The 24250-nt window shown below is 41.4% G+C and overlaps 1 protein-coding gene across 1 annotated transcript in view; it reads right to left on the bottom strand.

Moving 5' to 3' along the window:
• Positions 1 to 14357: 14357 nt before the first annotated feature.
• FER1L6 (fer-1 like family member 6) overlaps positions 14358 to 24250 on the bottom strand; it is a 148410-nt gene continuing 138517 nt past the window's right edge. Inside the window, exons 38-41 of the mRNA XM_073329149.1 lie at positions 22057 to 22298; positions 17951 to 18114; positions 17282 to 17382; positions 14358 to 14762 (exon numbers count right to left, since the gene is read on the bottom strand). Coding sequence (XP_073185250.1) covers positions 14579 to 14762; positions 17282 to 17382; positions 17951 to 18114; positions 22057 to 22298 — 691 coding nt within the window. The 3' untranslated portion in view covers positions 14358 to 14578. The remainder of the gene's footprint in view (positions 14763 to 17281; positions 17383 to 17950; positions 18115 to 22056; positions 22299 to 24250) is intronic.

Below are 24250 nucleotides of genomic sequence, written 5' to 3' on the forward strand. Positions count from 1 at the left end.
CAAGCCAGGCTGCACAAAGCTGCATTAAAGTCAAAGAAAAGAAAAGAAAAGAAAAGAAAAGAAAAGAAAAGAAAAGAAAAGAAAAGAAATTGGCCAAATTTTTCCAAGGTTCTAACTTTCTTTTTTAACAGTTGATTCTATATTATTTTTCATGTTCCCTTGCAAAATCCTATCCCTCAATTTCTTCCAGCTTCTTTAAAAAACAGCAAATCTATTAAGATTTATGTATATATTTAAACTGAAAGATAACCTGACCATTAAAGCCATAACTACTTTGTCCCAATTTTTTGAAAATAAAGCACACTGTCCACAAATTGTCCTCCTGAATCCTTTCTGAGATTGCAAAGAAGTAGCTTTGCAGTAAAAAAATCCCTTTCTTTTCCCAAGATGTTTTTACTTTTGAAAAGTTAAAGCAAACAGTCAAAAAGACAAACTAATAAAGCCACAAATCTGAGAAGACTTGAGATCTCAGGCAACTTCCCACAGGCCTTCAAGAGCATGAGGCATTAGATCTATGAAGAACCACTGTATATTAGGCCTGGTCTATACTATAGAGTTAGGTCAATGCAAGGTGCTTATGTTGACCTAAGTATGGAAGTGTCTATACTTAAATTTTGCTCCCACCAATGTAACTGCCCTGCTACACTGACTTAATAACTCCACCTCCATGAGTGGCGTATAGTCAAGTTTGATGTAGTTAGGTCAACACAGTGTCAGTGTAGATACTGCGTTGCTTATGTCGACTATTCCTGGCTTTCAGGAGCCTTCCCACAATGCCCTATACTGACAGTACAATTGATACAAGCGTTTTGGGTGAGGATGCGCACAGCTGACGCAAGGAGAAAAACGTAGACATGCACACGTGTCATAAATATAAAGGGAAGGGTAAACCCCTTTGACATCCCTCCTGGCCAGGGGAAAGCTCCTCTCACCTGTAAAGGGTTAAGAAGCTAAAGGTAACCTCGCTGGCACCTGACCAAAATGACCAATGAGGAGACAAGATACTTTCAAAAGCTGGGAGGAGGGAGAGAAACAAAGGGTCTGTGTCTGTCTGTAGTCGTCTTGGCCAGGGACAGAACAGGAATGGAGTCTTAGAACTTTTAGTAAGTAATCTAGCTAGGTATGTGTTAGATTATGATTTCTTTAAATGGCTGAGAAAAGAATTGTGCTGAATAGAATAACTATTTCTCTCTGTGTATCTTTTTTGTAACTTAAGGTTTTGCCTAGAGGGGTTCTCTATGTTTTTGAATCTAATTACCCTGTAAGATATCTACCATCCTGATTTTACAGGGGGGATTTCTTTATTTCTATTTACTTCTATTTTTTATTAAAAGTCTTCTTGTAGAACACTGAATGCTTTTTCATTGTTCTCAGATCCAAGGGTTTGGGTCTGTGGTCACCTATGCAAATTGGTGAGGCTTTTTATCCAACATTTCCCAGGAAAGGGGGGGTGCAAGTGTTGGGAGGATTGTTCATTGTTCTTAAGATCCAAGGGTCTGGGTCTGTAGTCACCTAGGCAAATTGGTGAGGCTTTTTACCAAACCTTGTCCAGGAAGTGGGGTGCAAGGTTTTGGGAAGTATTTTGGGGGGAAGGACGCGTCCAAACAGCTCTTCCCCAGTAACCAGTATTAGTTTGGTGGTGGTAGCGGCCAGTCCAAGGATAACGGATGTAATATTTTGTACCTTGGGGAAGTTTTGACCTAAGCTGGTAAAGATAAGCTTAGGAGATATTTCATGCAGGTCCCCACATCTGTACCCTAGAGTTCAGAGTGGGGGAGGAACCGTGACAACACGCGATGTAATTATTGTGGCAGCTGTGTGCTGACGTAAATTAGATGGACTTAATTTTGTAGTATAGACATGGACTGAGATCTCTCAAATCTCAGAAGAATGAAAAGTACAGCACAAATATTTATCCACACTGTTTTGGAGCACACCGTTAATCTTGCTACATTCAACCCCTCATCTTTTTCCAATACTTTTGAATTTTCTGATTAGATGTAAAGTCAAAACATGGATTCAGAATACAGTGTTAATACCAAGTCTATCTAACTGTTTATTTATATGGCCACTATCACCACAGTAACTTCACAAACACTAATGAATTTATCCTCACAACACTCCTAGGAGGGGCTAGATTTTTAAAGGAGCTCAGCTCCTGGTTAGGTACCAAAATTAGTGGCTGGATTTTTTCATACAGTGCATCAGTGCATTGATTGCCAAGGACCTTGAAAATCTCTACTGCATTTAGCTGCCTAAATGGGACCGCAGCTCTTTTGAAAATCTGACCCCAGTCATGGATGCTGAGTATTTGAAAATCTGTCCCCAAGTGATCTGTCAAACGACACACAAGAAGTCTGTGGCAGAGCCAGGAAATAAAGTCAGATCTCCTAATTCACAATGCATTCCAACACATGAATGAAATACAGAGAATAGAGTACAGTCCTGTGAATCCATACTCCACTTAACTGAAACACAGTTATGTCCCTGTGTGTGCATTGAATACTCCTCTAATTATTTGAAAAACCCCTTTCCCGAAGTTTTTGAAGTGCCTGAAGCATTGCAGCTAGACAGGGTTATACTCTATTGTATTTTCAATTAATTATGATTACAGTTAAGTTCCTGTAAACCCTTCTGTCTTTCAAAATTTCTGGTGTTTTGTGATGCTGTTACAATGAAAGCATTGCAGCTTCCTGGCACATTTCAAAGATCTGTGATACAAAATGAGTACATAGATGTCTCACAGCAACACTAACTACCATAATGGTGGAGCTAATTGACTGGTGCAATTAGTACACAAATGTATTCCTGCAACAGCTGTCTGGACAATGCAGGAACCGAATAAATAACAGAAAGACCTTGAGTGGATCACTGCGGACTACGTGGCTCTGGGAAGAAGGATAAAAGAGTTTGAGGTGCAAGTGGTGTTTTTGTCCATACTCCCCATAGAAGGAAAAGGCCTGTGTAGAGACTGTCAGATCGTGGAAGTCAATGAATGGCTACGCATATGGTGTCGGAGAGAAGGCTTTGGATTCTTTGATCATGGGATGGTGTTCCAAGAAGGAGGAGTGCTAGACAGAGACGGACTCCACCTAACAAAGAGCGGGAAGAGCATCTTCAGAAGCAGGCTGGCTAACCTAGTGAGGAGGGCTTTAAACTAGGTTCACCGGGGGAAGGAGACCAAAGCCCTGTGGTAAGTGGGGACGTGGGATACTGGGAGGAAGCATGAGCAGGAGAACGTGAAAGGGGAGGGCTCCTGCCTCATACTAAGAAAGCAGCACAAACAGCAAGTTACCTCAAGTGTCTATACACAAATGCAAGAAGCCTGGGAAACAAGCAGGGAGAACTGGAAGTCCTAGCACAGTCAAGGAATTATGATGTGCTTGGAATAACAGGGACTTGGTGGGATAACTCCCATGACTGGAGTACGGTCATGGATGGATATAAACCATTCAGGAAAGACAGGCAGGACAGAAAAGGTGGGGAAGTTGCATTGTATGTAAGAGAGCAGTGTGACTGCTCAGAGCTCCGGTATGAAACTGCAGAAAAACCTGAGAGTCTCTGGATTAAGTTTAGAAGTGTGAGCAACAAGGGTGATGTCATGGTGGGAGTCTGCTATAGACCACCGGACCAGGGGGATGAGGTGGACGAGGCTTTCTTCTGGCAACTAACAGAAGTTACTAGATCGCAGGCCCTGGTTCTCATGGGAGACTTCAACCACACTGATATCTGCTGGAAGAGCAATATAGCAGTGCACAGACAATCCAGGAAGTTTTTGGAAAGTGAAGGGGACAATTTCCTGGTGCAAGTGTTGGAGGAACCAACTAGGGGCAGAGCTCTTCTTCACCTGCTGCTCACAAACCGGGAAGAATTAGTAGGGGAAGCAAAAGTGGATGGGAACCTGGGAGGCAGTGACCATGAGGTGGTCGAGTTCAGGATCCTGACAGAAGGAAGAAAGAGCAGCATAATATGGACCCTGGACTTCAGAAAAGCAGACTTTGATTCCCTCAGGGAACTGATGGGCAGGATCCCCTGGGAGAATAACATGAGGGGGACAGGAGTCCAGGAGAGCTGGCTGTATTTTAAAGAATCCTTATTGAGGTTACAGGGACAAACCATCCCGATGTGTAGAAAGAATTGTAAATATGGCAGGTGACCAGCTTGGCTTAACAGGGAAATCCTTGCTGATCTTAAATACAAAAAAGAAGCGTACAAGAAGTGGAAGGTTGGACAAATGACCAGGGAAGAGTAGAAAAATATTGCTCGGGCATGCAGGAGTGAAATCAGGAAGGCCAAATCACACCTGGAGGTGCAGCTAGCAAGAGATGTTAAGAATAACAAGAAGAGTTTCTTCAAGTATGTTAGCAAACAGAAGAAAGTCAAGGAAAGTGTAGGCCCCTTACTGAATGAGGGAGGCAACCTAGTGACAGAGGATGTGGAAAAAGCTAATGTACTCAATGCGTTTTTTGCCTCTGTCTTCACGAACTAGGTCAGCTTGCAGACTGCTGCACTGGGCAGCACAGCATGGGGAGGAGGTGACCAGCCCTCTGTGGAGAAAGAAGTGGTTCGGGACTATTTAGAAAAGCTGGACGAGTACAAGTCCATGGGGCCGGATATGCTGCATCCGAGAGTGCCAAAGGAGTTGGCGGATGTGATTGCAGAGCCATTGGCCATTATCTTTGAAAACTCATGGTGACTGGGGGAGGTCCCGGATGACTGGAAAAAGGCTAATGTAGTGCCCATCTTTAAAAAAGGGAAGAAGGAGGATCCTGGGAACTACAGGCCAGTCAGCCTCACCTCAGTCCCTGGAAAAATCATGGAGCAGGTCCTCAAGGAATCAATTCTGAAGCACTTAGAGGAGAGGAAAGGGATCAAGAACAGTCAGCATGGATTCATCAAGGGCAAGTCATGACTGACTAATCTAATTGCCTTTTATGATGAGATAACTGGCTCTGTGGATGAGGGGAAAGCAATGGACATATTGTTCCTTGACTTTAGCAAAGCTTTTGACATGGTCTCCCACAGTATTCTTCCCAGCAAGTTAAAGAAGTATGGGATGGATGAATGGACTATAAGGTGGCTAGAAAGTTGGCTAGATTGTCTGGCTCAACGGGTAGTGATCAATGGCTCCATGTCTAGTTGGGAGCCGGTATCAAGTGGAGTGCCCCAAGGGTCGGTCCGGGGGCCGGTTTTGTTCAATATCTTCATAAATGATCTGGAGGATGGTGTGGATTGCACCCTGAGCAAGTTTGCAGATGACACTAAACTTGGAGGAGAGGTTGATATGCTGGAGGGTAGGGATAGGATACAGAGGGCCCTAGACAAATTAGAGGATTTGGCCAAAAAAAATCTGATGAGGTTCAACAAGGACAAGTGCAGAGTCCTGCACTTAGGACAGAAGAATCCAATGCACCACTAAAGACTTGGGACCGAAAGGCTCGGCAGCAGTTCTGCAGAAAAGGACCTAGGGGTTACAGTGGACGAGAAGCTGGATATGAGTCAACAGTGTGCCCTTGTTGCCAAGAAGGCCAATGGCATTTTGGGATGTATACGTAGGGGCATTGCCAGCAGATTGAGGGATGTGATTGTTCCCCTCTATTCGACATTGGTGAGGCCTCATCTGGAGTACTGTGTCCAGTTTTGGGCCCCACACTACAAGAAGGATGTGGAAAAATTGGAGAGAGTCCAGCGGAGGGCAACAAAAATGATTAGGGGACTGGAACACATGAGTTATGAGGAGAGGCTGAGGGAACTGGGATTGTTTAGTCTGTGGAAGAGAAGAATGAGGGAGGATTTCATAGCTGCTTTCAACTACCTGAAAGGGGGTTCCAAAGAGGATGGATCTAGACTGTTCTCAGTGGTAGCTGATGACAGAACAAGGAGTAATGGTCTCAAGTTGCAGTGGGGGAGATTTAGGTTGGATATTAGGAAAAACTTTTTCACTAGGAGGGTGGTGAAACACTGGAATGCGTTACCTAGGGAGGTGGTGTAATCTCCTTCCTTAGAAGTTTTTAAGGTCATGCTTGACAAAGCCCTGTCTGGGATGATTTATTTGGGGATTGGTCCTGCTTCGAGCAGGGGGTTGGAATAGATGGCCTCCTGAGGTCCCTCCCAACCCTGATATTCTATGATTCTATGATTTTATGAAAGCAAGGCCCTTACACCCAGCAGAAACAGCAAAGCAAATCTTTGGCAGAAGAGCATCTAGACTCTAGATTCTTCTCCATAACCAGAAGTACTCTTCTCTCCTGCTCCATACCTATTCGTCTCAGGACTTCACTTTTACAGAGAGCAATTGAAGCTGAGAGGCGGGGGGAGGGGTGGCAGGCCACAAGACTATGGATCCGTTGAGCCTTTCCTTCCCTAACAAAGCACCTTTGCTTGATGTTTCTGCTGAAATGGTTAGCCGTGAAACAGTTAACAACACTGCTACTTAAACTGTCATTATTAGGCTTCTGTGTAAATGCCCTCTTCAGATAAATTCCCACTGGTCCTCGAGCCGCCATTGCTGTCTGTGGCATTGGTTGGTCAGGCACGCAGGAATATAGCATCATTTCTGGAAGGTTTTCCTTGTAACCAGAGGGCTTAAAACTTGTATTACTTTAGTTGAAACCTCACATGCTGCAGAAACTAAAGGGCCACAAGGAGGCTGTATGACAAAGTAGAGCTGTGGTGAAGGAAGGTAACTTAGGGCTTGGCTAAACAACAGATGACTGTGCCCAAGCCAACATGTAAATCTGTAGCCAGGCAGCTTGACACACAGTAACATCCTGTACACCAAGCTGCATGCTGGAACTGAAACTGGGCCCCCAAATAACAACACATGGTGAGAGACAATCCCTGCCTTGGTGATCTTACACTCTAAACAGACAAGACAAAAAATAGAGGAGAATCAGAACTGAAGTGACTTGCCCAAGATCAGGCAGCAAGTCAGTGGCAGAGCTGGGACTAGAACCCATGTTTATTTCTTGACTCCCAGTGTAGTGCTCCATGCAGTGGGTCCCACTACCTCTCAGTGGCTTCACTCACCAAGCTATTTGCATCCATGAATAAATAGCCAGCAGTCAAATCACAAACAAGATGGAGCCTCCCTCCATAATCTACTGAGACCTTTTCTCATTAGAGTTACAATGATCCATCTGGCTGAGGAAGGGCCATGTCCCCTCCTGTCCTCCCCCCGCCCCCCAAAAAGCTATGCTGCAGTGGAAAGAACATAAGTGATGCCTTGAGACTCTGAAATAGAGCAGGATGCATCTGACCATAGAAACCTGAAGCACTCAGCCTGACTGATGTATCAGTTAGACAAATAAAGCAACAGGCCATTGATTTTGAGAGACTGCAGAGGCCCTGCCTTATTCCCTGCAAGCAGCTAGTTAACCTTCTGCATAGAGCTCACACAGGTGGACAGGGTGGAGTAATGGAGACTGGAATGTCCACCGGAGAGGAATGCAGGAAACAATTTTTGAAAGCTACTTGCTAGGTGAAAGGAGAGGTAGCCTTTGAGATGGAAACACTCAGTTCTATCTATCTGTGTACTGATAATCATAGAATCATAGAATATCAGGGTTGGAAGGGACCTCAGGAGGTCATCTAGTCCAACCTCCTGCTCAAAGCAGGACCAATCCCCAACTAAGGATAAGGCCTCCATCACCACAGTAGCTGAGTTCCTCGCAAGCATTAATTAATTTATACTTCCAATATGCCTCCATTTTTTACAGATGGGAACAGAGGGACAGACAGATCAAGTGACTTGCCCATAGTTAGGGTCTCTGTGCCAGAGTCAAGCATCCAAACATTACAGAAATCAAAACACTCATAAAATAGCAAGGTGCATTCAGCCACTGCCAAGATGTACAGACTGTCAGTGTAGCCCATCTGGGCAACTGCTATACAGTGACCAAGAGGGTACACTCATGCTGAGAGATTATCAAAATGAATGACCTGCAATGCAAACCAGTAACAAAAATTTTAAAATATGTAAAAGACTGGTAAGCCCAGTAATTTGTTTTGGCTAGCCTGGTGGCAGTGTGGCCTAGTGGGCTAAGCCTAAAGCTGAGAGTCAGGACCCTCTAAATTCTAATTCCCATTCTTCCACTGACCTGCTATGTAACCCAAAGGCAGACTTGCTTGGGATGCTCAATGTTGTCAACTCTCATGGTTTTATTAAGAGTCTTGTGCTGTTTGATGGGTTTCATAAAGCCCCAGTTGCTGGATTTGTGAGAATCTCAGCTTTCATTAAAAAAAAAAAAGTACACTTCTAGCTCTCATGGTTGCCGGGAAAAGCTGGAAAATGTCATCAAAATGTAACATAAAGGTTCAAACACCAGAAGGCAAAGAAAAGAATCCAAACTTTATTATTATTATTTTTAATCTTATGATTTTCAAGCTAAGCTCATGATTTTGGGGGAGCCTGACATGATTTTTGACCGTTCGGGACCAGCAATATTGGATGCTGCAAACATCACCACCTGTCTTCTACGTGGCCTCTATGGTTTGCTTGTAAGACCAGTGATCATTTCTAGGTAGGATATCTTGCAAACCACCAGGGATAGAAACAATGGGTCAGAAACAATGGGACATCTGTGATTCCATAGGCTTTCACCTATGACAAGTGCCAGTGGGGGTGGGTCATATCTTTTGATTACTGATTTCAATGACATTCTTGGGTGTGGTAGTTGCATTTTCATAGCATAAATTAGAAAAAAAAATGTATTCTTCAGATATCGCTACAATGAAAAGGACGAGGGTTATCAAAGGTTCAAGATGGGGAAGTGAATCTAGTACCAGTTAAAAAAGAATCACCATTACTGTACAGGTTTCAGAGTAACAGCCGTGTTAGTCTGAATTCGCAAAAAGAAAAGGAGTACTTGTGGCACCTTAGAGACAACCAATTTATTTGAGCATAAGCTTTCATGAGCTACAGCTCACTTCATCGGATGCATACTGTGGAAACTGCAGAAGACATTATGTACACAGAGACCATGAAACAACCGTATTATATGTATCATTATATACACATGGTCTCTGTGTATATAATGTCTTCTGCAGTTTCCACGGTATGCATCCAATGAAGTGAGCTGTAGCTCACGAAAGCTTATGCTCAAATAAATTGGTTAGTCTCTAAGGTGCCACAAGTACTCCTTTTCTCATTACTGTACAACCATCATTTTACACGTGCCAACAGTTACTACTTAGCTGTGGTGTATGCAATACCAAAGTATTTCTCTGCACTTAGAACAGGAAACAGTGTGGATACCAGTACAGTGTAATTTTTTAAAATAAAATGTTGACATTATTGGCAACTACTGTAAGGGTTGGATATTGCCTTGATTATACTGCAGTAAATCAAGAGTAACACATCAGAATGCCATGTGGCCTTCCCTCCTCTGCTTAAATGTTACGTGCTCTTGGATTCCTTTCGCATTAGCTCTACAGAAAGGTTGCGCAGCTGAGCCAATAGACGTGACGGAGTTATAAACTAATTGCTGTTTCCCAAGAGGTCTCACATTTCACTGTCTGTTGAATTTTTTCTAATATGATTCCTTTTCATTAGAGGTTGTGAAGTCAAAGACCCAATGCTGAATTTCTGTCACTTTCACTCTGCTTTGCTGGAGCATGTGGTTTCATTACTTTGCTCTGTCATGGCAGGTGTGCTGATGTTTCTGACACTCCAGGAGGTGGCATACAATCACAAACTCCTGTTCTTCAAGGGTTTAGTATTCGTTTTTTGTGAATCTACCCAGAGTTGAGGTTCTTTTGTAGAGAAACTTTTCTTCTTTGCTGCTTCTGATTCTATTTTGGGTTTTTTCTCCTTAAAAAAAGACTTTTCATTTCATTTCCTTGGACCTTTTGCAACTCTACTTTGCTAGCACAACATACAAGTGCCATTTTTCTATTATTGATCCTTCCATGCTGCAGTGCTGTTGAAGAACTACTGTAAGTACTTTTAAGCCTTTACAATTTTCTTTGAGGAGAAAAGGAAGTGAAATTGGCATCTGTGCACTGGGTATGTGAAATGTGTATTCTTCCAGACAATTCTGATTGGCTTGGTTATTTTCCATGTGGGTAGTTATTGTCCTTCTGTAGTAAATAATAGAATTTGTAGAGAGGATGGTTGATAAAAATGCTCAACATTACATTTATAATTGGTTGACAGAGGAAAAACATTGGTTGATTAAAACAGCATAATATTATGTGGGATATAGTTCCTTCCCCTTAACATCTTCTATATGACCTAACTGAGGGAGAAGGGACAAATGGCCCATTCTAAGTGTACGTCTTCATTACCCGCCGGATCGGCGGGCAGCAATCGATCCAGCGGGGATCGATTTATTGCATCTAGTCTAGACGTAATAAATTGATTCCTGAGCGCTCTCCCGTTGACTCCTATACTCCAGCGCCGCAAGAGGCGCAGGCAGAGTCGATGGGGGAGCAGCAGCAGTCGACTCACCGCGGTGAAGACACCATGGTAAGTCGATCTAAGTACGTCGACTTCAGCTACGTTAGTCACGTATCCGAAGTTGCGTAACTTAGATCAATCCCCGACCCCCACCCCAGTGTAGACCAGGGCTAAGAGAATAGTATATAATTCTCTTAAGTTGCTGCATTTGCTGCATAGATGTTCGAATGATCAGTTCCAAAGGAACACAGAAGTGTGTTTTTAGAGCTTCAGTCACCATGTTAAGTGCCACCTAGACAGATAAAGAACAGTTACTTACCTTTACAGTAACTGTGGTTCTTTGAGATGTTCTGTCCACATGGATCCCACTCTTGTTGTGAATGCACCCCATGCACGAGACACCAGAATCTTTAAACCACTAATGTTCATTGGAGCCAAGCAAGCCTCCTGCATGCCATAGTGCCACTCCTAGCAAGGGCATAAGGTGTAGGATGGCCCCAAGACCAGTGAGTTCCTTCACCACCCTCAATCCTGGGGAAGATGGGTGGGTTGTGGGATCCACAGGGCCAAAACATCTCAAAGAACCACAGTTACTGTAAGGTAAGTAACCATTCTTTCATCTTCAAGTATCTGTCCACATCTTGATTCCATGCTTGGTGAGTTAACCTCCCAAAGAAGTGGGAACTAGAAATCCTACTTAATAAGCATTAGTAGGACTTCCCTGCCAAACTGGGCATCAGATCTAGAAGCTGACAATGGAAAATAAGGACTAGCAAAAGTATGTACTGAGCTCCAAATGGCTGCACTACAAATCTCAACTATAAGGACGCCTGAGCTCTAGCAGAATTAGATTTAACTTGCGAGTGGGGAGCCACTTTGTTCAAATCACATGAAAGCTTGTGGCAGGGCTCGCTCACCCTTGGAGCACCCCCATGTGCTGGGGTAGGATTTTTCTGCTACGTTCAGCTCCATCACATCCTGCCGGCTGTCTACCTCTGGCCCCAGATCTTCTGAGTCTCAGCCAGGTTTTGGACCTTTAGAGCCACAGCACAAACCTCTACCACCTGAACTAATGGAGTAACTGGTAGCAATAGTAAGTTATCTTCTATGTGGATCGGTCACTAAAGAAGGGATGAGATACACATTCTGTCAGTGGGTTTCACACCTATTGGCTGAGAGCAGAGGAATATAGAGACTGCAAACTCTGGGCTCTGAAGGGGAGTGTTTTCAAGTGGTTATCTGCCCCTGTGCCTCCAGCCTGCCTCAGTTTCTTTCCATTCCTATCTGACCACCCTCCAGCTCCTGCTCTTGATCCAGTTCTAGTTCCTGTTCTTGCACAAACCCTGTTCCAGCCTGCTCCAGCCTTGTCTTTGCCCTACTCTGACCTTGTTCCAGCCCTGCCTCTGTCTTCTGGCCCCCCTCCTGGGACCCTCGGACACTGATCACTCAGCTTCGACTTTTGCCTTATATCTGGACTCCAGCTGGAGTACTGATTTGGCTTGTTGATGGACTCTGATCTCAGCTCTAACCCTGACCTGTCCCTGGGCCTGGTCCCGACCCTACATCTGGTGCCAACCTCCTCTCCAACCCCTAGGCCTGACTACTGGGCACCAGTGCCTGACACACTGTGACTCAGACACCTCTCTGAGTCACAATTCTGTTCCTGCTTCTTCCTTGCTCTGTGAGCGGGCTGGAAACTTGCTGCTGGCCTATACCAGCAGCTAGTTACAACACCTCTGTGCCAGCTCAGCTGCTCTGACCAACAAGGGCTTGGTTCTGTGCCCACTGAAGTCAATGGCAAACCTCCTGTTGATTTCAATGGTGCAAGAACAGGCTTCAGCCAGTCAAGAGTCTGTCCACCTCTTACCCCGACCATCTCCACCGGGAAGGAAAAAGCAGACACATAGCACCTGCTTATTGCGCTATACCTAGATCCAGGGCATGGTAGCCACTGCATGGGTGCCAGAAGAATTCTTACTCTCTCATGTTGGCACATAATCAAAATCATACTCTAATCCTAAAATCAGTAGGGAGGTGGCACCTTGAAGGATCAGACCTATTGTCCTATACTTAAACAGAAGGTTCTGCTTAAAGAATCAGCATGTTGCCTTCCAGACTATTATAAGACAGTAGAAACTGTTCAGCTGAGCTTTTTTATTAAAATAATTTTATTTATGCATAACAAAATTAGCTCAGTTAAATCATCATAATTCAAAGGTTCATAGACACAGAAAGGCTTATTAGGAGAAACAGGATTTGTACTTCAGTGTAATACAGAGTTAAGTACACAGTGAAATAAAAACTAGCAGTGTTAGAGGAATACTTAAAAATGCCAGGCAAGCATGTACCATACGGGGTTAGGGCCTCTTAAAGACGATGCAGAGTGTCCTCAACTCCCATTGTGATCAGTGGATACTGAGAGTGTGCAGCACCTGGCAGCATCACTTCCTTATCCTGTTAATGAGTAACTAGAACAAACACCATCTATTTATTTGTCATATTAAACACATAAAGGTAAAATACATCATGTGAAAGCCCCAGTCCAGCAGAGCACTTAAGCATATGTTTAATTTTAACAGGACTGCTCACACACTTAAAGTTAGCTTGTTAATGTTTATAACACACTTAGAATGTGAAAGCCACAAGAAATACTAAATCTTCTTGTCACTATGTTCATGGAGTTTAATCCTGTTTAAACGCAAACTGTTTGCTATTTGGCAGTTTGATTTATTTTCATTTTTTAAAATGACCTCAGTGCTTGCCAGATGGACAGCCCTGGAAAACCAATGTCCTCTGTAGCGCCCCAGAACAGGCAAAGCACCAGCAGTGACAATGCAACCTTCCCCACACTGTCTTGCTAATGTGCTTCATATCCTCACATAGAAAGATCAACCTACCTTGAAGAGACGAGAGCACATTTCAGGCTCTTTGCCCATTCAATCTCAACTGTGTGGCAACACTGCATCCAAATGATTCATTTGTATTACTATGTTAAAGTGTTCATGCTTTCCTGAACACACAAGAATAGCTAGTCACTTAACCAGAGAGCTTACATTTTAATTGTTACTCGTATGGCTTTAGAATGGTGGAATGAATTTCTGGAAGGTCAGATCTACTCCATGTCTGTCTAACCAACTATCAGCCCATGGGGATTTTTTTGGCTGTTAATTATTCATATTCATGGATTATAAGGCAAGAAGGGAACATTATACAATACTAGTCTGACCTCCTGTTATAACAATGTATAAAATGTTCTGTGTTCTGGACTGGGATGGGAGTTGTGTCATTGACTTCAGTGGGGACAGGATTTTACCCCTTGTTTTTTAAATCCCCCATGACTTGTTCCAGCCTCCACCTTCTCTTTGTTTCCTTTCTCATTCTCTCTGTTCATCTAGCAGGTAGAGGGAATTCTCTTCTCAGTACAATGTTCCCACTACTTATGCAAGAGCCCTTTCTCTCTAGTGGACAATCTTTCCTGCATCTCTCTCCTTCACTAACTCTCAATAGGTTTTCAAACCACATCTGAAAATAGATTTCCCCCCCTTCTCCTATACCTCCTCATTCCTCTCTCCCTCATTGGTTATTTACATGAGGGCAATATCTTGAGATTTGGGAGCATAATACATTTATTTTAGAAATTTTAAAATGTGTATATGACAACAAAGGAGAGAATTTCACCTTTGATTTTCATGAACAAACTATCTTTAAAAATCAATATAAAATCATGAAAAAACATTAAACTCATCAGGTGCCACATTATGCAAAGAACACACAGGGCATCCTTCCTAGTTTTCATGTTTATTGAACATTTCTCTCTCAATATTTGATAATATAGATATAATATTAATTAATATTTACTCTTTATAACACAGTTTTTGTGCAATATCAAAGAATGTATTTTCACATTTAATAATGGACACAGAATCAAACTTTAAAATAGTTAATAAAGTTCTGGCAGTTCTTTAATGATAATGCACATTGTGGTTGCTTCTGAATAAGCAGCCAAAGGAGTAGAGTGTTAAAATATTTTGAGTCAGTTTCATTTTCCTGAAATGAATGGGTATGTCTTTATCTTTATAACTGGCAGAATGTGTTTCAGGTTCATTAATTGTGAAGTCACGTTTTTATTTTTAACTGCAGTACTTGTGTATGATTAGTTACAAGGAGAGATGTAATTGTCTAAGTTCCTACAACGATCTTACGACTGATTGCACCAGGCAAAGTGTAAATGAAAAGCACCAAGAAGATCATCAGAATAATCAGAATCAGCGCAATGATGATGTACTTCTTGTAATTTCTCCAGATGAGGTGATACAAACACTTGAAAGGATTTACAAACCAGGAGAAGGAAGTGTCTGGGCGGCTGAAGGGAAAAAAAGAGAGAAAAAATTGGTAAGCGCAGATCCAGACATTTCCAAAAGATATTACATTATAAAACTCACGTTGTGTAAAAAATATCACTTAAAAGGTCCTTTTAACACCTTGGAATCCACTAAAAGTTCTGAATACTCAGAGCATTTTTGAAAGTGCTAAGCACCTTTGGATCACTCAGCAATCCATCATGAATAGAGAAAGTGAATAGGGGATGCATTATTTATTTCTTGACATAACACAAGAACCAGGAGTCATCCAATGAAATTAACAGGCAGAAGGTTTAAAACTAACATAAGGAAGTATTTCTTCACAGTATAGTCAACCTGTGGAACTTGTTGCCAGGGGATGGTGTGAAGACCAAAACAATAGTGAGGTTCAAAAAGGAATTAGATAAGTTTATGGAGGATAGGTCTGTCAATGACTATTAGGCAAGATGGTCAGAGAGACTATCCCATGCTGTGCGTGTCCCTAGACCTCTGACTGCCAGAAGCTGGGATTGGATGACAGGGAATGGATCACTCAATGTTTGCCCTGTTCTGTTTATTCCCTCTAAAGCATCTGGCACTGGTCTCTGTCGGAAGACAGGATACTGGGGTTGATGGATCATTGGTCTGACCCAGTATGGCCATTCTTCTGTTCTTAACCACCACATCTCATAACACACACCCACGTGCTACTGTGAAGAGTGAACTCTATATTTTAAATTTCAGAGCTATGCAAATTAAGACAAATCTGGGGGTCCTAATTTACATATTAACCTACAGCAAGTTTTAAATGTGAAGTTTAGAGGTCCTGTGCTTCTTGGGCCTGACCCAAAGCCCAGTGGAAAGACTCCCAGTGTCAATTGCATTAGGATGAGAGTCCTAGCGAGTAGCCACTACAAATAATCTGCTTTCCTGGTTATAGTCACATTGCTAGATTTTTCAAACACATATGGCATGTGTGAGTTAGTCCCAGCAGAGTGCTGGGAAGCCTTAGAATGGAATCCACTCACATGCAGTTTTAAAATCTGGGTCTTGACCAAACATTATTTGGGAATCTCTGGCCACCAAAACCCAGCGGCCAGATTGTGGTTGTTTTTTGCATGTGTGCACAGGGGTGGGAAAGGTACGAGGAACCTTTCCACTATGGAGGGGGCAACCAGAGCTGCAATCCCAAAATTCTTCTGAGTGCTGGGATGCTTTTTCCTGCCCCACGACTAGAGCACATTCATCAAAAGAGGTAGGACCATGGCCCTGATCCTCTTCATGCAGCCCAGCAAAGCTGACTGGCTGCAGAGAAAAGTGCAAGTCACACGCAACCAAGAGACAGTGTAGTAGCCATCTCCCCGTTGCATGCCAGGGAGCTCTGGAAGACATTGTGCCTCTCTGACTTTAAAGGCCTTACCTCAGGAATGAATTGCGCCAGTGTCTGTCAGTTGTGTATAATGGGACTATTCAGAGTACAAAATACTATTTGGAATAATTCAAGGTAACAGAATATGTTCTTTTGAGATATTGCTTATTGATCCTATACCAAGTATACCCCAAGGTTGCGAAGATGTTACAATAAGGGAAATAAAATTAAAATGCTATATCATCATGAATATTGTCTGCATATTTTTTCATAAAACTGTTGAAGTCTTGTAAATAATCTCATTGTCACCCAAAAATGCCATCCTGTAGAAGATCAGAAAATCTGGAAGCTCAACTGAACATCTTTTTGATGTAGAGAATGAAATTCTTCACCGGTTAAAATTACCACTTGGAATAAGATTTTAAAAATCTTTTGTAGTAGGGAATCTCATTTCAAATTCTTTGTCTTTCCATAGCTCATCCCTGTAACAGAATTAACTGCATAAACCTAAACTGACTAAATGAATGTTTTTCTGATTCAAAAACCTCACCTGGCAATTTTTTGAGAGTGGTGGAATTTGGTTAGATAAAAAGTTCATTCTGGACCTTTTGCTTTGTGAAAGGACTTTAAAAAAACCTTACGCAGTCTTATGTTGAAAAATAGGTAGCCTCATTCTTTGACTGTGAAATTCAATAAGTGACTATAGATAGATGTGATAAAATTGCACCATTCCCATGTGCGCAGTCATTGGCATGTGTCTAATTTATGCATATAAGTACTAGACATATACACACAAATCAGATTTGTGGATTCCTTCACATATGGGCAAAGAATCCCTCACATCTAATATTGAGAAGCAAGCCCCTAGACATATAGGTTAGCAATGACAGGCATAGCAGATATTGATTAACATAACAATTGTAAAGCACTTAGCAAATATTAATTATTTAAGCCTAACGATATTCCTGTCAGATACTCTAGGTAAATATCATTACTCCACATTTTTATATCTGGGCAAACTGAGTCACAAAGAGGCTAACGGAGTCTGCTGGAGTTACATAAAAAGACAGTACCAGAGACAGAAGCAGACATAAGAAGCATTCCTGCTAAATTCCTTGCTCTAACCACTATACCAGCCTCCTCATCTCACTTAGTGAATATGCTCCCACTCACTTGGGTTTCTCCAAAGGCTCAGGTTCCTTCCGAGCTTTCCCTACAGGACTCTTCTCAGCTTCCTCTGCAGTGACTAAATGGAATTCAGCTTCCACTTTGCCCTACATCAGAGAGTAAATTTTGATTAATATCTGTTCAAATATTTAATCCAGAGTTATTAACCAATAACCATCCATTAACCAATTAGCACCCGTGAGACAGTCACAAAAATAGATATGCCTAGTTTTAGATTAGTTGACTGAATAATAAAGAACTATATTCATTAATAGTCTGCTAGTAAAATTCAAGAATTGACAACCACAAGCATAGAGAAGCAATTCTTGATTTACCTTTCTTAGTTATTATGAAGAGCCTATAACAATGTAATTTGATACGGCTCACCCCCTAAATGTTAATACTGATAAAAATCATGTCTATTGGACCATCTCATAAAGTTATATCACTTGAATTATTAATGCTCTTTTTAATAACAGCCACAAGTGCAGTCATGTAAAGTTAGGTTGTCCTACATGGAAGTTACAATACACAATATTACTGCTCAGCTGATCTATGTGAGATTAGTACTTTTCTGTCTCTTTGTAAGGTGCCTATCATCAGAGAATCTGTACATGAGAGAGGCACTTCTGGTCATCTCAGATTGCTCATTTTAATCATTAGTGATCTGCTTACAGTGAGATCCCCAGCTTTGATGAAAGGCCACCATCCTCTGACACGCTTTTGCTGAAATATGGATATCTTGTTTTCTTTACTTGTTGCTATTACCATGCTGATGTCACAACTCTTGGCAGATTTTGCTGCTCGAGGAAATTCATTCAGTTTCATTTCAAGGGAGCCTAGGGAAAAATATACCATCTCTTAGACATTTCAGATGTAAACACAATCAAAGAACAACCAATTAATTCATGCATAGCCTAGCTTGGACACAGCAGTAAACTACTCTGAGATCATATATGTAGCTAAATATAATCTGGATGTATGGCCTCCATGTCTGTGGTATCTGAGTGCCTAACAGTTCACTTTGCTACTAAACACATGGCTCTTATTTAAATACACCTAGTTAGTTTGCTATCCAAACTGTTACTCAGCAAATACCCCAATACCTCTTCCAAGGATCTGAGCAGTAGTTCTCAAAGATATTGGCAAAGCAACCGTGTGAACTCTGAAGGGTCCACCAAAGCTTTTGAAAAACATCATCAGAAGTTGGACAGATCAGTCTGCCATAATAAATGAGGATTTTTAACTCCCTTATTAAGACAGGCAAAGAAAGGTGATGTAGAACATTTGTTATTGATTTGTCTAGATTTCATTGTTGTTTCTATCTGGGTATGTTATAAAATCAGTATAAATGGATCAGTGAACAGGAAGACAGCAAACATGAGTTCCTAAGAGAATTCACAGAGAGAGCAGGATAACACACCCTGTCAGGATCCAGCAAGACTGGTCAAGTTTTTCAAAAGTGATTAGTCATCTAGGGTGCATCAGTTTTTTGGGTGCCTGACTTGAGACACTTTAAAAGGCCCTGATTCTCTGAAGTAAGGTTCTCAGCACGGTCTGAAAATTGGGCCACTTTAAAGTGTCACAAGTTGGACATTGAGAAATGGAGGCACCTGAAATCAGGTTTTTGAAAACCGTGGCCAGCATGGCTAGAGAAAGCTGTCCTAGTGCATTAGTTTGAGGTGGAAAGCCAAGCAGTCTAATGCAGATGGTGTGCAATACTCATGAAATTCAGGGCATCTCAATACCAGAAAGATGTTGACCCATCAAAAGGAATTCATGGAAGAGAAATAAAAATGGATAAGGGAGTGAAGAAAATAATTTACGAGAGGTGATTAAAGGGACTAAATGTGTATGGTCCTCCCATCTTCCCAGCTGGATGCAGGACTGATGGGGATGACCCACTTCCCATTGACTCATGGAGCTAGAAAGCTTCCAAAACACCCTTTACTTTCTCCATCACTCCTTTTCTTCTGCCCAGTTCAGTCTCTTTCATGTTGTATCATGTCACATTTAAATTGAAAGCTCTTCAGGGCAGGGACTGGAGGTGAAATCCCATCCCTAGTGAAGTGAATGAGAGTTTTGCCATTGATTTCAATGGGGCTAGGATTTCACTCAGGTTTTTATTTTTTTGAGGTGCCAAATTTAGGCACTCAAAAAATCCAAACAATAATACAAGAAGAAGAAGGTCTTGCTACGTTTAGTGCACAGTGCAACGCAGACCAGCTTGCACAAGCCCTTCCTAAGCCTCATCTCTCTCACACACATCCACCAAACCAAAACCCCATGAATCCACAACCTAATCTCCTAAGGCTGGAGCAGAACCATAGTATCATGGAAGCATAGGACTGGAAGGCATCTCAACAGATCACCTAGTTCAGTTCCCTGCACTCAAGGCAGGACTACATAATAGCTAATACATAATAATACATAAAAGCTCATGCTCAAATAAATTGGTTAGTCTCTAAGGTGCCACAAGTACTCCTTTTCTTTTTGCGAGTCCTGACAGGTGTGTGTCTAACCTGTTCTTTAAAACCTTCAAAGATGGAGATTTCACAACCTCCCTAGGCAATTTATTCCACTGCTTCCACCCTGACAGTTAGGAAGTTTTTCCTAAAGTTCAGCCTAAACCTCCCTTACTGCAATTGTCACCCTCCTCCTTGTAACAGCCTTTTCACAGATTCATAGAATTATGGGACAGGAGGGGACCTCAAGAGGTCATCTAGTCCATTCCCCTACATTCATGGTATGACTAAGTATTATCTAGAACATTCCTCACAGGTGTTTTATTTACTTCAAACCTGTTATCATATCTCCCCCCCCCCGTCTTCTCTTCTCCAGACTAAACAAATCAATTTTTTTTCAATCTTCCCTCATAGGTCGTATTTTCTAGACCAATAATCATTTTTGTTGCTCTCCTCTGGACTTTCTCATATTTGTCCGCATCTTTCCTGAAATATGGCACCCAGAACTGGACACATTTCTCCAGCTGAGACCTTATCAGTGTAGAGTAGCATGGAAGAATTATTTCTCATGTCTTGCTTACAACACTCCTGCTAATACAACCCTGAATGATGTTTGCTTTTTTTTGCAACAGTGTTACACTGTTGACTTATATTTAGCTTGTGGTCCACAAGATCCCTTTTGGTAGTACTCTTTCCTAGGCAGTCATTTCCCGTTCTATACGTGTGAATTGATTGTTGCTTCCTAAATGAAGTACTTTGCATTTGTCCTTATTGAATTTTATCTTATTTACTTCAGACCATCCGCAGTTTGTCCGGATCATTTTGAATTTTATTCCTATCCTGCAAAGCACTTGCAACCCCTCCCAGCTTGGTATCGTCTGTAAACTTTATAAATTTACTCTCTATGCCATTATCTACATCATTTATGAAGACATTGAACAGAACTGGACCCAGAACTGATCCCAGCAGGACCCCACTCAATATGCCCTTCCAGCTTGCTTGTGAACCACTGATAACTACTCCCTGGGAACAGTTTTCAACCAGTTGTGCACCCACCTTATAGTAGCTTCATCTTCACTATATTTCCCTAGTTTGTTTATGAGAAGGTCATGCCAGACAGTATCAAAAGCCTTACTAAAGTCAAGATATACCACATCTACCACTTTCCTCCATTCACAAAGCTTGCTACCCTGTCAAAGAAAGCTATTAGGTTGATTTGACATGATTTGCTCTTGACAAATCCATTTTAACTTTTACTTATCACCTTATTATCATCTAGGCATTTGAAAACTGATTGCTTATTTGCTCCATTATCTTTCTGCAAAAAGAAAAGAAGTACTTGTGGCACCTTAGAGACTAACAAATTTATTTGAGCATAAGCTTTCGTAACTTTGTTAGTCTCTAAGGTGCCACAAGGTGTCTCTAAGGTGCCTTTTCTTTTTGCAGATACAGACTAACATGGCTGCTACTCTGAAACTGGTCATTATCTTTCTGGGTACTGAAGTTAAGCTGACTGGCCTGTAATTTCCCGGGTTTTCCTTATTCCCCTTTTTAATAGATTGGCACTATACTAGCACCATGCTGAAGTTTGAAGCTCCTGTATTCGATACCTACCTACTACAGTAACTAGAGCAATATAAATATGTAGATGAGACAGAGATATATAGATAAGTAAGAGGGAGGAGTATTTGTCTAAATGATATTTATAGGACATAAGAGAGAGGAATACAATATTTGATGCATGTAAAAACTAAGGAGAGGAATTGTTTTGGGTGGTTTAACGAGTAATGGAATGAACTGGAGTAAAAGATACTTTGGGATGAATATCAGGAAATATTTCCTAACAGTGACCTGTGTTAGTCTGGAATAATCGTTGAATGGGTGTAGGGGAAACGCAGCCACCAGAGCAATTTTATTCTCGACTGTACAAAGCACTTGAGAACATACTCCTGGCAAATAAGATGAAAATCCTGCATTGTCAGAGAGATACTGATTGGCCTAAATCTATTCTTTTCATTGACAATTTCTAGACTTTGGTCCATATTAAGTAATGCCTGACATTATAGAAAAATGTGACCTTCATTTAAACATGGTGGTTGAATGGGACAACTTTTAATCAGCCTCCAAGAATATGCCACTCCAACCCATCCATTTGTGTAGCCAAAACCATATATGTGTTAGGCATTTTAGCTGTTAAGTGGATTCATAGAAGGCAATTGATAATTGGGCCTTAGATACCTCCTTCAACACTGTTTTACAAAATAAAGGTCTATGACGATTTTAGCTGAAGTTCAGTTGGCTTCACTGTTTGCTTACCCAAGAAATCATCAGAAGAAAGTCTTTCAAAGTCCCAAACTTGGAGCACTAGGACTGCTGGCATTTTGCGTTCTGTCTTTTCCAAGGAAAATATGTTTTCTTTCTTACTGACCACCATTTGTTTCTCAGCTGGGAGGTAGCGGAATGGAAACACAAAGCGCCAGTTGAAGTTCCCTTCTCCAGTCAAGGAGTTGTAATGCACATCTGTCTCCTGCTTGTCATCTTCCAGTCCCTTTAACCACCTGTAGCATGCACACAGGTGAATAAAGTAAGGTTAATAGGGAAGCTGTATGGTAGGTATTCAAATTCAATTACAAGAATTTTTATTTATCAATCCTTTCTTTCATAATCAATGTTAGTATAGCAACTGGAAGGCTTAGGTGGTGGCTAATATCTAAAACACCATTCAAATGTGGCTCAGGCTTTCAGTGACTGAAAATCATGATCAAAAGTTTAGTGGGATAATGTGAATTTTATTCAGGTCAGACTTGCAAAATTCTAATTGCCCATTTACCAATGACTAATCATTAAAAATATTTTTATGGGCAAGGAAACTATCATGAGTGTTTTCATTATCAGTCACCATGATAAAAGGTATATGAGTAGATTTTGTGCCTTAGCTGGTAGACTTTCTGACAGTCTCAGATGCTGATTCAGGCACTTGATGTTAGAACCAAAATTATTTGTATCTGCAAGTGCTCTAGAGTGAAGGATGTCAGGTGTAAGCATGGCTGACTTGTTTCTCCAAATTTTCTTCTGGTTTGTTCTTGTTTTCTGATGCACCACAAACAATGTATCATGTGCAAAGGAATATTACAAAAAATCCATTATTATGCTTCTCTAAAAATACATATCTTTTGGAGATACCCATTCATTTATGAATGTATCTACTTGGTTTTTAGTTCTGCAGATGATTGGCTATAATTTCTAATCAAAATTTAAAAGTTTGCACCACATCTAAAAAAGTTAACCAGTACTCATGTGTGGCAATTTTATAAAAAGGTGATTCAAAAATATGAACTGTTTCAAAGGTAGCATTAAGGACATAAGAACGATCATACTGGGTCAGACCAATGGTCCCTTTAGCCTGGTATCCTGTCTTCCAACAGTAGCAATGCCAACTGCTTCAGAGAGAATGAACAGAACAGGGCAATTTTTGAGTCATCCGGCCCCAGCTTCCGGAAGTCAGAGGCTAGGGACACCCAGAGCATGGGGTTGCATCCTTGACCATCTTGACTAATAGCCATTGATAGACCTATCCTCCATGATCGTATCTAGTTATTTTTGAACCAAGTTATAGCTTTGGCATTCACAATATCTCCTGGCAATGAGTTCTACAGGTTGACTGTGCGTTGTGTGAAGAAGTACTTCCTTTTGTTTGTTTTAAACCTGCTGCCTATTAATTTCATTGGGTGACCCCTGGTTCTTGTGTTATGTAAAGGAATACATAACACTTCCCTATTCACTTTCTCCACACCATTCATGATTTTATAAACCTCTATCATATCCCCACTCTGTCATCCCTTTTCTAAGCTGAAAAGTTCCAGTCTTTTTAATCTCTCCTCATACGGACGCTGTTCCATACCCCTAATCATTTCTGTTGCCCTTCTCTGTACCTTTTCCATATCTAATGTATCTTTTTTTAGATGGAGCAACTAGAACTGCACGCAGTATTCAAGGTATGGGCGTACCACGGGTTTATATAGTGGCATTATGATATTTATTGTCTTATTATCTATCCCTTTACTAATGGTTCCTAACATTCTGTTAGCTTTTTTGACTGCTGCTGCACACTGAGGGATGTTTTCTGAGAACTAGCCATAATGACTCCAAGATCTCTTTCTTGAGTGGCAACAGCTAATTTAGACCCCATCATTTTGTCTGTAGAATTGGAATTATATTTTCCAACGTGCACTACTTTGCATTATCAACACTGAATCTCATCTGCCATTTTGTTGCCCGATCACTCAGTTTTGTGAGATCCCTTTGTAACTCCTCACAGTCTGCTTTGGACTTCACTATCGTGAGTAATTTTGCACCAGTGTAATAGCAACAGGAAAGATAAGCTATAAAATGCTAATGAAAAATTCTTCACGCACACTCTTCCCTGCCATTCACTCACACACATACTCCAGTCAAAAAACAGCTGGTTAGAATTGATTTCTCACAGGAATCTCTGAAGATACTTCTCATT

Source organism: Lepidochelys kempii, chromosome 2 (genome assembly GCF_965140265.1).
Source record: "Lepidochelys kempii isolate rLepKem1 chromosome 2, rLepKem1.hap2, whole genome shotgun sequence".
Lineage (NCBI taxonomy): Eukaryota > Metazoa > Chordata > Testudines > Cheloniidae > Lepidochelys > Lepidochelys kempii.